Here is a 15,310-nt window from a genome sequence, read left to right as displayed (position 1 = left end):
GTGCGCCACCACACTCGGCCCTCCTCTGTTTTTTAAATATTTAATGCATTTAAGAGAGGAAGGGAAGACAGAGAGGCGGAGGCAGATAAAGACAGAGAATGGATGTGCTAGGGCCTCCTAGGCACTGCAAACGAACTCCAGATGCATGCACCACCTTCTGCATCTGGCTTTATGTGGATACTGGGAAATCAAACTTGGGTCCTTTGGCTTTGCCAGCAAGCACCTTAACTGCTAAGCCATCTCTCCAGCTCTCACCTCTGTTTGAAATGCTGGCCTCTGGTTGGGTTTTCTTTTTTTTTCTTTTAGAGAGAGAGAGAGAGAGAGAAAGAATTGGTATGTCAGGGCCTCAGCCACTGCAATCGAACTCCAGACCCTTTCTTTTTTTTTTTAATTTTTTTTAAAACATTTTTTAGCAACAGACACAGAGAGAGAAATAGGCAGAGAGAGAGAGAGAGAATGGGCGTGCCAGGGCTTCCAGCCACTGCAAACGAACTCCAGACGTGTGCGCCCCCTTGTGCATCTGGCTAATGTGGGTCCTGGGGAATTGAGCCTCGAACCAGGGTCCTTAGGCTTCACAGGCATGTGCTTAACCACTAAGCCATCTCTCCAGCCCTCCAGCCCCTTTCACCACCTAGTGGGCATGTGTGACCTTGTGCTTGCCTCACCTTCGTGCATCTAGCTTACCTGGGATCTGGAGAGTCAAAGTTAGGTCCATAGGCTTCTCAGGCAAGCACCTTAACTGCTAAGCCATTTTTCCAGCCCTCTTTTTGGGTTTTCTAAAAAGTCATCTCCTTAGAGAGACTGCCACTTTCCATCACACCGCTCCACACGCCCTGCCCCCAACACTTCCTTATCTGTTAGTGTTCTTAAATCACTCCATCTAGATTTATACATGTGTTTCCTGATTCTCAGCAGATAACCCATCTCCAGAAATAAGGGTGTTTATCTTTTTGGTCCACCCTCATAAATCTTCTGTGTTCTCCCATCTGGACAAGTAGATGAGCACAATAGGTTACCTGTAAATACCTCTTGATTGAATAAACAAATGAACAATGGAAGTCTACAGTTATTCCCACATGGTACAATGAAAGTACATGGAAAATACTTTTGACATATCACTGTCAATGTCCTGTGTTGATGGCAGTAAGCAGAGAAACACAATGGGTCAAGGAAGCTACGGTGTTAAGGATTTCATCTGCTCGATGAAGCCATGTTGAGCATTGGAGATGAGTGATCAGTAAAACATGGAAAAAGCAGAAAACTTTTTCTGTTTTAATTACAGCAGTGTATTCTCCAGCTGTCTTAGTGTGTGTCATGCTGTTCTGGGAGCTTTAGACATTATCAGTTAACAACAACATTAAAAAGGCAAATAAAGAAAGGGATAAAAATGTGTCATTATAGAACTTACAACTTTTTCGTGGTTAAGTAGTAGAGAGAAGACAGAAAAGAGAGAGAGAGCACACAGAGTTGAGATGAAGAGCCTTAATGCTTGTGGGTTAAGAGCTGCTCAGCTAACCTTTAATGAGGTGTCAGATAAGAAATAGACTTTTGTAGTCCAGTTCCATTATAATTATTCAACTATGTCGTGGTCCAAACCAAGCCAAAGACAGTGAATAATGAGTGGGTGTGGCTGCTTTCCAATTGAAGATTTATGAAAATTGATGGTGAGCTAGACATACTCTGGCCACAGCTGTCCTTCCTTTCACCTGGGGGAGAAGGTACAAGTGTGATCACAAGTGTGAATGGAGTGGAGCCACCATTAGCATGGAAGACAAGGACATAGGAGTCCAAAGAACTGTGAAGCCAAGATTTGGATGGGTGGAAGGAGTACAAAGATGATCTCCACGGATGCTCAAACTCCCAGACTTTAGTGCAGGACGGGGCGCTGTGTGATGATGAGAAAGAGCCCCACCACTTGGGAGAACCAGAGAAAACTCTCCTAATGAGCAGACAACAGAACAAAAGGGTGGTAGCGGATCATTTGCGGACATGAGATTCAAAGCTGGAGTGTCAGGAGACGGTTATTGAGAGAGAAGGCTCAAGAAATGTAACGGGATGGAGTTTCCTTTTCTGGGGTTACGGTACTTCTCTGCATGTTCAAAATGGCTTCTCACCAAACCCAATACACACGCTTTAACTGCTTAAGAACAACTGGAGTGAAAAAAACTGCACTGATGCGTCCTCAGCTTCGGGCGCTGTGGGAAGCCGTTACGTCTCTATATTTCATAGCTGCTGCACATGCCGTAATGTGGGATCCTTTCACACTGTAACCAGCTACTATCTGGGGACACATTTTTAGCTCTCACTGACACACACGCATGTGCACACACACACACATACACTTTCAGTATTATTTGTGTGTGTGACTTTGTGATATAATGGGAATTTTGGAATAGTGACTGACTTATTGATAATATCTGTCCCCTGATGGGCTACAAGGAGACCTCAGAGCCTGAAGTCAGGTTGATGATCATTACACTGACAAAAGATCACAACATAAAATTAGGTGCCTGAAATATGGAGATTTGAGGACTTGAAAAGACAAGTTCTATAACAGGGAAGTTGGAGGCTTTCAAAAAAAAAAAAAAAAAAAACGACTAAAATGACACCAAAGAGAGATTAACCAGCAGGCAGAGAGCTGGCAAAGTGTGTTCATGAATTATACACTGTATCAGAGGATCTAGCAAGAGAAAAGCATGGATTAATAATTCAGGAGCAGAGTAATAATGGGCTTATCCATTCTGCCTTCTTCTCTGGGAAAGAAACAGTCCCACGTAGTCTTTCTGCCCATTGTCTCTGTATTTATGGAGAGGAACGTTCGAATGCCTTCTCCAAGTGTGAATCAGTTCTTCCCAAAGCCTCTTCTGGGTGAGCCCGGTACTCTCTTTTGAACCTTCGAGAAAATCTTGGAAAGCATGGCCTCAAGCTCCTGCCGGCGATGTCCATTGCACGGAGGAGCTGTGGTGCCTGGGACCCCGGCGCTGGATGCCCTTCTCCAGAGCAGATTCCCATCCCGGCTATTATCTTCATTCCAGTCAGCACGTGCACAGCCGAGAACCTGTTCAGGACACCCCCAAGCAGTGTGCATGTGTGCCTTTGTCCTTCCAGAGCTTTCGGTCTAGAGAAGATAAGCAGTCACCATTTTCTGTCCTCTGCCCAGAACTCCACACTTTACCTGAAGCACAAGTAGGATCTCCCTTAAATATCTGTTATGCAAATACATGAAACATATGGGGGACACCTAGGAAATAAAACAGAGCGTTACACCATGTAGGAAGGAAACCGAATAATACCTCTGCGTTATGTATTAGTACTGAACAAATGCAGGGTTGTTTTTTTTTTCCCTAGGATAAAGTACAAGATGAGAAAGAAATATTCCTCAGAGGAAGGAGAGGTTGGTGGTTTGAATTAGGTGTCCTGCATGAACTCATGTGTCTGGAATGCTTGGTTCCTGGCCGATGGAAATTTGGGAGGTGGACTCTTGTTGGAGAAGGTGTGTCGTGAGGGTGGACTGATGGGTGGTGTAGCCAGCTCCCCTTGGCTAGAGTTCGGCTCACTCATCCGCTGCTGTTGTCCACTGTGACGTCCAGCCTCTGGTCATGCTGTGCTGTCCCCATGCCATCATGGAGCTTCCCCTTGAGACTAGAATAAAAAGTAGACAAATAAATAAATAAATAAACTTTCCTTCCATCAACTGTTTCTGGTCAGGTGCTTTGTCCCACCAATGAGTAGGTAACTATAAGCGGTGGCAAAAACTTTTCTAATTATAATTTTTGTTTATTTTTATTGATTTATTTAAGAGAGACAGACAGAGAGAGAAAGAGAGAGAGAGAGAGTGGGCCAGGACCTCCAGCCACTAAAATCGACCTCCAGATGCATGTGCCACCTTGTGCATCTGGCTAATGTGGGTTCTGGGAAATCGAGCCTTGAACCTGGGTCCTTAGGCTCCACAGGCAAGCACTTAACTGCTAATCCATCTCTCCAGTCCTCTTTTTTTAATTGTAGACAAAAAACCTGAAAGGTTTATTGTTTACAGTACATCTAATTCCTACTATCTACTTTATTTAATGTCCTCTAATATTTAGTGATGATCTCATTGTAAAACAAATTACAAAGTACCAAACAAGAAGAAAATGAGAAATCCAAGAATTCAATCACTCAGAACCAAGACTGTTAATGTTATTTAATGACTTTAATTTTTTTTTTTTTTCTGCACATAGCACAGCTTGTATCAACTCATGCAAAACATGTCCCACGGGGCTGCATGGGTTAGTGGTTAAGCATTTGCCTGTGAAGCCTAAGGACCCTCGTTCGATGCTCGATTCCCCAGGACCCACGTAAGCCAGATGCACAAGGGGGCACATGCATCTAGAGTTTGTTTGCAATGGCTGGAGGTCCTGGCATGCTCATTTTCTCTCTTTCTCTCTTTCTCTCTCTACCTCTTTCTCTCTCTGTCACTCTCACATAAAAATAAAAATTTAAATCATGTCCCATCTTTACCATAATTTTCATGCTTTTTCTCCCTCCCTGTCACATCATTTGGAAGTAACACTCAAATATCACAGTAAATATCAAATATTATAACAGGTATTCTGAAAGTTGTCATGCATATTTTAATATGGTCTTGTTAATATGACATATGTAGAATTCTGTGTACTTATTTTTTAATTTTATAAAACTTTATTTAAAAAATTACATAGGGATGGAGAGATGGCTCAGTGGTTAAGGTGCTTGCCTTCAAAGCCTAAGAACTGCTGTTCAAGTCCACAGTGCCCACGTAAAGCCAGATACACAATGGCAATGCATTTGGAGTTCATTTGCAGCTTCTGGAGGCCCTGGTACGCCCATGCTCTCTATCCCTCTTCACTCTCTCTCTCTCTCTCTCTCTCTCTCTCTCTGCTTATAAACAAATAAAAATAGTTTTTAAAGATTACGTAACCTGGGCTGGAGGGATGGCTTGGCAGTTAAGGCATTTGCCTGCAAAGCCAAAGGACCCGGGTTTGATTTCCCAGGACCCACATTAGCCAGATGCACAAGGGGGGCATACATGCCTGGAGTTCTTTTGCAGTGGCTGGAGGCCCTGGAGCACCCATTCTCTCTCTCTCTCTCTCCCCTGTCTCTGTCAAATTAATAAATAAATAAAAATAAAATATTTTAAAAAGTACATAATCCACCTGCTTATGTTCTGCTCCCCTAAAGCCCTACACTGAACCTCCACTTTTTTCCTGCTATTCCTTCTATATTGATGTCTCTCTTCCCCCCACACACACCTCCATTAGCCTTACCAGCCTATTGGTGGACCCAATATTATGCAGGTCTTATGCAGTTAATGACAGCCAGTGTGAGGCCATGAATACAACAGCCACTTTATGTCTGTGAGACAGCATTGCAAAGTACACCTCGCCATCCTTTGGCTCTTACATCCTTTCTGCCACGTCTTCCTCTTTGGTTCCTGAGCCTCGAGGGTGGCGTTTGAGACGTCTCATTAAGTGCTGAACACTCGGCTGTCCTGTCACCTCTTCTCAGCACTTTGATGAGTTTTACATCTCTCCAGCAGCCACTGTCTTCTGACACAAGAGACTTCTCCAATCGAGAGGGAGAGTGGCACTAATATGTGCCATCAGCATAGGTGTTCAGAGGGCAACGTGGTGAGCCTGGCACACCTGTACAGCCAAACAACTGGAGTAACTTTCCCGCTAAGGTGTGTGACCCTCCCAGCCATCAGCTTCTGAGCAGATTTTCAGTATTGGGCATGAATTCCCCCATGGAGCAGATTCCAAATAGGAATCAAGAACAGTTGGTTAGCCCGTAACAGACATACCACTCTTGCACCAGTAGGGACATCTTGCCTGGCTGGCCAGTTGTATAATTCATCAAGGTCCACTGCTAGGTAAGACTGCTGAAGACTTTTTTTTTTTTTCCTCCAACAGGCCACATAGTACTTTCTAGCACTTAATGACCACTGGCCGAAGGAAGGAGGCTTCCAGTTCAGTTCTGGCTTGATTTCTCAGTGTCCTGCAACTGAGGCCTTGTGGTATCCTTAGCAATAGCTTCCTTACCATTTAGTTTTGGTGGGCAACCAAGAACTTTGGCAGTTGGCTATATTGTTCTGGGAACCTTGGGGGCCTCACTGGCCAACACATCAACAGGAGGTGTCCCAGCCCAGCACTGAAAATGTTCTGTGAAAACCTATAGCTTCTACACATAGCACTTATATCCCTGCAGGATATTTCTGTCAAAAGTCTCTATTTTAACATATATTATATATGTATATATGTATGTATGTATGTATGTATGTGTATATATATATATCATATATCATATATATAACATACATGTGTTAAAAAGTATATCTACATATATATATGCTACCAAAGAAGTTTCCACATGACTTACTCATATCCTCTAGTTTTCATCAACCCTCCCGCCATGCCCTCTCTCCTCAGTCCATCTCCCTTTACCCCACTAGACCATTCCAGCCCGTGTGTACTTATTTTCATCCATTTATGACTTTTTAAAAAAAGATTCTATCTTAGTTACTTTTTTTTTTAATTTGAGTGAGTGAGAGAGAGAAAGAGGCGATAGAGAGAATGGGCACATCTGGGCCTCCAGCCACTGCAAACAAACTCCAGATACATGTGCTACCTTGTGTATCTGGCTTATGTGGGTCCTGGGGAATTAAACCTGGGTCCTTGGGCTTCACAGCCAAATGCCTTAACTGCTAAACCATCGCCTTAACTGCTAAACCATCTCTCCAGCCCCAGTTACTTCCCCCCCCAGTTACTTTTCTTTTGAATCATCTTATAATATTTGCTCCACCTGGGGCCACTGTCATTTCTAGAATCCCACTCACGACTTAGAAGACAACATTTTAGACGTCTAGTGCTTCAGCAATGTGACTACATAGCAGGGCGCGGTGGCGCACGCCTTTAATCCCAGCACTCAGGAGGCAGAGGTAGGAGGATCGCCGTGAGTTCAAGGCCACCCTGAGGCTACATAGTTAACTCCAGGTCAGTCTGGACCAAAGTGAGACCCTACCTTGAAAACCCAGAAACTAAAACTAAAAATGGAGCTACATATATAAAGGGCTTTGCATAGTGCCTTGCACACACAGTAAGTATTTGACTTGGTAAGGTAAATACTGTGCAAGGGGGCCAGCCTTTACTAACACCTGCAGTGCGCTTTAGCATGCTGCGGCAGGTTAGTGTCTCAGCAACTCTGCAATATACATCGCAGAGGAGGGCAGTGAGGGTCGGGAGCATCAATCAGCCCTACTTAAGTCTACAGAGATGACAGGTGCTTGTCACAAGATTGTACTAGGCTCTTGGTTAACTCCAGGGTCCATCTGGACTTCTGTGCAAATTTCTTATGACAAATTCAAGTGTTCCATATAGAACCTAATGGTTTAGAGTCTCCGAATGGACCATGTATCTCATGGATAGTCATGGTAATACCTGGTGCAGACTTCACCTCCATCCAAAATTTATCAGAAATATTCAATCTTTAATGTATTTATTTATTTATTTATTTAAAAGAGAGAGAAAATGGGTGTGCTAGGGCCTCCGGCCACTGCAAGTGAAATCCAGGCACATGTACCGCCACGTGCATCTGGCTTATGTGAGTTCGGGGGAGTCGAACCTGGGTCCTTAGGATTTGCAGAAAAGTGACTTTAAAAATAAAACCCATCTCCAGCCAAGAAATATTCAATTTTGAGGGATATTTGGGTGAATATATTGGACATTCACTGGCAAAGTAATCTAGTTTTTCTTATAGCTACATAGGTTGATATTTTACCATAATTTTTTCTGTTGTTGAAGGTATCTGTAACTTATATCACTGTCTATCTGTAGAGTGACCTTGACAAGGTCCAACCCAAATATTGACTGTGTTAATGAATGTTCTTTTAATTTTAATCTAATTACTTAATTTCTAATAACTTCTAGTCAATTTTCTTTGATGTTCGATCAACATTAATTTGAATGTTGTCGGCTGTGAAAGTGATTTAGGGAGAAGGTTGAAAGCTGACATCTTCTCTTTCTTCCAGTTTCTGTACTGGCCCACAGCTTTGTTCCCAGCACCCTCCGAGGAGTGTCCATGAGCCTGTCGGCCCTGTTCCACGGACTCGCTGCGTTCACGGGGGCGCTGCTGGTGGAGGTGGCTTATCTGGTCTCAGAAGGTAACAGAAGGTCCATCGTTTGCTTCTACTGGTAGAGCGGATGACTAGGGAAACAGGAGGCAGAACCTTAAGAGATGGGCTTTGCCAGTGCTGTCTTTTTTTCCCCCTTTTAATTGATCCACTTTTGCAATTAAGATAGAATTAAGATAGGAACTAAACTCTTTCTGTATTCATTAATTTCGGGGAATTGTTTTTCTTTTGATAGGAGGAGGTAATTACAGAATGTCACTTCTCAAGAGACTCTTACCTGCGGTCTTTTTAAGTGCTTTAAAGGGAACTGGTCATCATATTCATATTCACAACAGGTCTTTTTTCTTTGGTTTTTTGAGGTAGGGTCTCACTCTAGTCCAGGCTGACCTGGAATTAGCTCTGTCATCTCAGGGTGGCCTTGAACTCACGGCGATCCTCCTACCTCTGCCTCCCGAGTGCTGGGATTGAAGGTGTGTGCCACCACACTCAGCCACATCAGTCTTTTAATGAGCTTTTAATGTTCAGTAGTGGTTGGCAGCTGGCAAGGACAACGTGTAGAAGGGTTGGCATCTACACTCACATAGGACCGCGGGAAACCTATATAGTCTGTTTTCCTCTCGAGTCACTCCAAATTTGTCTCTAAAACCAAAGAGATGTCATGAGTTAAATGTCAAATGATTTGGAAAATTTTCCCAACGGAGATTTTGGACAGAACTATGTGCAATCTGAAAAATTCACTTGCATTAATCTTGTTAAGCATGTGGGTGGGAAAAAAGCAGACAGGATGGTAATCTTGATGAGTGGTTACCGTGAAACACCTTTGGTTCTCTTTTTAAAATTCACAAGCTTGATTTTTACAGGTTTTAAAAACTGTACGTGTGCAGGTATATGATGATGTGTGTACATGAGGTCTGGGTGTGTGTGGCATGGCACAGCGTGGATGTCAGAGGACAAAGTTGTCATGTTTCTCCTCTTCCACCTTCTCTTGAGAAAGGGTCCCTTGTTTGGCCACTGCTGCTTGTGACCTTTCAGACTGTCCCAACTCCACCTCCCATTGCTGTGGGAGTGTTGGGATTACAGACTCATGTGCCACTTTGCAGCCAGCTTCATGGGTACCGAAAGGATCAAAGTCTGCTTATCAGACTTGCAAGCAAGTCCCCTTACCTGCTGAGCCATCTATTCAGTCCATAATCCACAAGCTTTAAAAAAAAAATATTCAGGGGCTGGAGAAATGACTTAGTGGTTAAGCAGCTTGTTGTGAAGCCTAGCCTAGGTTTGGTTCCCCAGATCCCACGTAAGGCAGATGCACAAGGTGGTGCATGCATCTGGAGTTCATTTGCAGTGGCTGAAGGTCCTGGCTTGCCCATTCTCTATTTCTCTGTCTCTCTCTCTGTCTCTCTCTCTCTGTCTCTCTCTCTCTCATAAATAAATAAATAAATATAGGGATGGAGGGATGGCTTAGTGGTTAAAGCATTTGTCTGCAAAGCCAAAGTACCCAGGTCCGATTCCCCAGGACCCACGTTAGCCAGATGCACAAGGGGGCACACACGTCTGGAGTTCATTTGCAGTGGCTGGAGGCCTTGGTGTGCCCATTTTCTCTCTCTCTTTCCTCTCTCTCTCTTTCCCTCTGTCAAATAAATAAATAAAAATAAATAAATATAAAATATATTTTAAAATGTTTATCCTGAAAGACTCTTGACGTGGTTCCAACTATTAGGAGGAGATGGTTGAGGGCGTGATTGCGTTAGTCCTGGAGGAGGAGAGAGGCCAGGGGCATTTCTACTTTGAGTGACTGACAAGGGCAGTGGTGTCGAGGGGTCTCTGGCTTCTTCTGTTAAAGGACAGCCACAAGTGGGGCTGCACCTAAGCTGCCTTCACTAAACCTGAGCCATCAGCACATCTGACAATCTGGCTGTAAACGTGGGCTTCTCCTACAAACTCACTTGGGGCTAGTAATTTGTTAGAGTAATTACAGAACTCAGAAAGCACTGCATATTTTCTCTTCGCCCAAACAGGGTCTCATAGAGTCAAGGCTGGCCTTGAACTCACTTGATAGGCAATGATGATCTTGACCTCATGACCCTCCTGTCTCCACCACCTACGTGGTGCTTAAATTCCAGGCATGCACCACCATGACCAGTTTTATGCTGAACTATACTATACTATACTAGGAACTGAACCCAAGGCTTGGCCCATGCCAGGCAAGCACCCTATCCCCTGAGCTAGATCCTGGCCCCAGTAATTTTGATTATTGTTTTGTTTAAACCAAAGAATGCAAATTGGAATGAGCCACAGGGAGAAGCACCGAAGGTAACACATTGGCCACAGTCTCCATCCTCCCTCCCTAGGATCTCGGCGAACACCCCCCGGCTCAAAGCCCCTAGCTCTAATCATGTCTGGTGTCCATGAATGGCCAATCCCCATTCTGAGTCATCTCAGTTACATGAACAGTGACCTCCTATTAGCATGAATCAGTATGTGAGCTCTAAGGTGCCCACCACGCATAACAAAGACTCTCCAAGAGCTCCAAGATATTTAGAAAAAAAAGTAGCATTATCTCTTAAGAACCAGGTCTGACAAATTCCTTATTAGATATAATTGGACCTGGAAAAACATTTCATTAAAAACTTATTTTTTATTGAAAATCTGTATAGTATTGCAAGAGCTTTCATATCCATTATCTTATATTATATTACAACATTTTCTGAAGATAATAATCATTATCCTTGTTTTTGAAATGTAATAATTAAGGCAGGAAAAAAAAATAAAGTACTCCAGTGATCACAATTCCACAACTTGCTTCTGCAAGAGAGCTGTTTCTCCAAGCACGGCAACACACCAAGCTACTGCAGAAGTCTGCAATGACACTTTAATTCTGTAACATCACCTCACTACGGAGCTGTACATAACACTGGTCATATTCTAGACATAGCAGAAGATAGAGAAACAAAGGTTTTTATAACCTTAGCAATGTTTTGGTCACCTTAAACAGGAAGTAACCAAAAAGCATCTTATCAAAATGGGATGTAGCATAAGGCAATTTCTAACTTTGTGCTCAAGTTTACACCACTTAAAATTGTTATTCATTTGACTTACTTCTTCAAGGTTTTTCACTTTCTATTCATAATGCAATTATGTAACATCAAACCATGTCCCAGGAAATTAGAATCTCAGGGTTAGTTAATACTCAGACCATATCCAATCTAACACGGCCCCATAAAGACTGAAGATGTATCATCTCTTAGTGTCCAGACAAACTCTCTGCTCAGAGATAGAAGCCTAGCCTAGCCTGCAGAAGTTAACTGCATGCCATAGGGCAAATATGATGCTTTAACCACATACCAACACTTCAGACATTTGAAAAATATTTGGAGAAATAATAGAGTCTGCAGTCAGACCACCTCAGTGAAAATCCAGAGTCTCACTTTGTACTCCATGTCCGTGTCTGTCATAATAATAAATGATTTGCCATGTTGTTCTAAAAATTAAGCAACTGGGGTAGAGAGATGGCTCAGCAGTTAAAGGGACTTGCTTGCGAAGCCAAACCAAACGCCCCCAGTTCCCACGTAAAGTAAGATGCACCAAGTGGCGCAGGCACCTGAGATTCCTCTGCAGTAGCAAGAGGTCCTGGCATGCCTACTTTCTTCCTCATTCTCTCTCTTCAGCACTCCCTCCCTCTCCCTCCTTCCCTCTCTACTTGCACATAAATAAATAAAATATTAAAAAAAATAAAGAAACTAAGTAATTAGTACCCCAGTAATTGCTTAATAAAGATTTCTATCATCATCCCCGCTACTACTTTTGTTTACATGCTATGTGATCTCCTGATCTATCACGCTCATCCTTTATCCATTAAACAAACATTGGTTTAGTTAGTATCTCTCTCAAAATATGGCTTCTAAAACCAAACACAATATTCAAGATGGGTACATGTAGGACATTTATCACGCCTCTCTCTTCTCTCCTCTTCTTCTTCCTCCTCCTTCCGCCTCGCCCACCCCTCTCTTCCTCTCCCAAGAGACGGCGCTGACTTTTTCAGCAATTGCATCAAGCTTATGGTCAATTAAAACCTGAAACCTTTTGTATTGTTTCTGGCAGCTGTTCCCCTTCGGCTCCACTCATCAGTTTCTCTCTAATTACATGCAGGACCTTAACTTTCTTCTTAATAAATGTCAACCCATCATCCTAAATAATAGACGTTTTTGGAACTTGATTCTGTCATCCACTGAATTCCTAACCTTTATTCTTCGTGTTGTCTGCAGATTCAGTAAGCAAGTTCCTAGATTCCTTCCAGGTAATTGATAAAAATGTGGAATTGGACAGGACTGAAAATAGAGCCTTACGGAGAGTTCCCACAGACCTCGTTGCAAGTTAATGACAATCAGCTAACCTTCTTCCCCCTCGTATGTAATCAGCTCCCAACTGTCCTAATTACCCCCATTCAGTCCACACACATCCTGATCACTCCCTAATGACATCATAGATTTTTGTCTGAGAGTTGGACATTTTTTATTTGGTAAAAAAAAAAAAAAAAAAAAATCTTTAATCAAACCAAGTTTACACATCAACACTTATGGCTCAGCTAGAATAAATTCTGTCCAAGTTAAAAGTGAAGACTTATATAACATAGAGTTCCCTCAAAACAGTTACTGAAGTGACTCAGTTTCTATGTGTAAATTGGGACTCAGAACATACATAATGCATGTCACACACAAATTCTGTCTTAAGTCACTTTCCCACAAAATTTCGAAACAAGAATGTATCCTTCTACCTATTAAAATCACTAAGTGATCTAACACTCAATTATTTTTCATCAACATTGGTTCACTCTGAGGGACTGTCTTGGCTGTGGTCCTGTTACATGTATCATGCAGAAATGAATCACACATTCCTTTCTAATATGACATGTTTTCAAACAGGTTAGGTTCCTTATTTAGCATTTATTTAAATTTATCACATAAGCAGGGATTTTTTTTTCCAATTAAAAAAATATTCTGAAGTCCTTAATGAGTGTTACTTAAAACTTACTAATAATGTAAAAAGCAAACTAGGTTTTAAAGGATCTCATATTCTTGAAACCTGCAATCAGATTAATTTCCTATTTATACCCAGTGTATTGTCTGAAGTAAAATGTGTAACTGTATTTCATTTGCAGCCATAAAACTAAGTTACCTTCAAAAGTTAACTTGGATTTCTATCTTGTAGAGCAATCAGTTGCACATTTTTCTGTGACAGTCCCGTTATACGTCAGAATGTTATTCTTCAAGAAAGGGAACAAGGTTCTTTTAAATGATTTGTTCTTGTGATCCTATACTGGCTTATAGTGCCTAATTAGGGTCCCCCATAAAGAACAGCCCTTTGACCACAAGCATCATTTGGGGCAAGTCATCCCTGTGCAACTGTTTCTGCTTGATTAAAAGTGGGGATGATTATTTCCACTTTTCTCAAAGATGATCAGAGGACAAAACTCAATAAAGCATTTCAAAGGTTCAATGCCAGGGGTTATTTTAAGTATAAAATTGTCAAATATGATACCAGTCAAACAATCTGATGAATTTATTAAATAAAACTGACCCTAATAAGATGAACATTATAAGCGTAATTTTAGGCACCTGACTCCCTATAACATTTCACTTAGCCTTTAGAATAATCTTAACCTTTAAAGATTCGTGTAAGCTGAGCATGTGAACGTATGGGAACATAAGTGTGTGTGAGAGAGAGAGAGAGAGAGACGGAGGGGGGGAGAAGGAGAGGGGGCGGGTGACACAGAGAGAGATTGGGAAAGAAATCAGCTCTCACAGTCTTCCAGTCTCCAGGCTGCATTAGTCATTTTTAGCACTGTGATGGAGAAATGGTGTGAATGCGGTAAATTCAAAAGATTTCTCAAAACTTGACTGTGCAGACAGATAGCTGTTAGAGTGACATTTTCAGTACAAGTGAGAAAACCGATCCTTCTGGGATCTCACGCTGAGTGCTTTAAAGGAGAAGATACAAGACTAAACCCATCCACCCACACTAATCACTTCAGGAATAGTTTATCTAAAAGTAGCAATGCTAATGTAAGGGAGCAAAAGAGTCAGTCAAACTGCTTATTTCCACTCTATCCCATTAGGAACAAGATCAATTTTTCTCACATGCATGACTTTGAACTTGCCTTTTGACAAAAATAACAAAACAGAAATCCAGTGAAAAGTGACATCTTGGTTATGGACTTACAGGTGATGCAAACAACCGAAATGCTTGCAAGGGAAGGGGTGCTCGGTCCGAATCAAGAGGTCAAGCTGTGTCCTTGGTCCTCGCTAGCGCCACCAGCCCCCCACCATTCATGAAAGGTGCAGAGGGCAGCTGTTTAATTCAAATCAGGATCATTTTAAATTTAAAAAAACAGGGTCTTTTTAAATCCTCATTTAAATATCAACGACAACGAGGCCACTGACAGCCTTGTCAGCGCGAATCACCCAGTCGCTGGAAACAGACATTTGCAAGTTACAATCGACATGAAAAGAGAAAATATTTATGCATCTGGAAAAGTATTTGACTGGATTTCATAGGCCCAAGTTATTTTTTTTTCTTTGTTTAAGAAATATGTTGCTTAGGTTTCAGACCTATAACTGGTCTCTAACTTCTCACACGTCTCGAGTGTGTGGATTTTCAGCTGTAGAGGTGGGCAAGCAGACAGGTGCCCTGCAGCTCCTACAGGCAAATGCCACTCGTGGCCCATCCGAGTCCGAAGCAGAGTCCTGCTCTCACAGTGGTGAGATGAACTGTAGCAAACGGAAATCCCTGCAAGGACATTTGATCCATTGCAGCGTCAACTTGAAGACGAACTCCTATTACCCATTTAGACTATAGACAGGAGCTAACCATTGCTGTTGACTTGCAGGAGTCAGGAAGGGCAGAGAGGCCTGTAATTTAACCCTGTTCCTCCATCTTTGTGAGCTGTGGCTGTCCCTCTAAACTGGTGTCGCAAATAACTTGCCTTCCAAGATTCTCATGGAAACTCAAAGACACCACCAGGTAACTGATAGTATGCAAAGGTGATGGCTTCTCTAATTATACATCAGTGTCTTCCAGGTGGGCTAGGTGTGTGCTGGCTGTGATGGTTTGCTGTGGCATTTCAATCAGCCTTCAGCAAAGAAATGTGTTCTGTAAACACCAAGCTTG

The 15,310-nt window shown here is 42.4% G+C and overlaps 1 protein-coding gene across 1 annotated transcript in view; it reads left to right on the top strand.

Annotated features, from left to right (window-relative positions):
* The window catches only part of Slc15a5 (solute carrier family 15 member 5), a 108,682-nt gene that overhangs the window by 64,217 nt on the left and 29,155 nt on the right, over positions 1–15,310 (top strand). Inside the window, exon 7 of the mRNA XM_004664399.2 lies at positions 8,045–8,176. Within this exon, the coding sequence (XP_004664456.2) occupies positions 8,045–8,176 (132 nt within the window). The remainder of the gene's footprint in view (positions 1–8,044; positions 8,177–15,310) is intronic.

This window comes from Jaculus jaculus, chromosome 22 (assembly GCF_020740685.1).
Source record: "Jaculus jaculus isolate mJacJac1 chromosome 22, mJacJac1.mat.Y.cur, whole genome shotgun sequence".
NCBI lineage: Eukaryota > Metazoa > Chordata > Mammalia > Rodentia > Dipodidae > Jaculus > Jaculus jaculus.
Note: the sequence above shows the minus strand (reverse complement) of the source record. Positions and strands in the feature narration are given on the sequence as shown.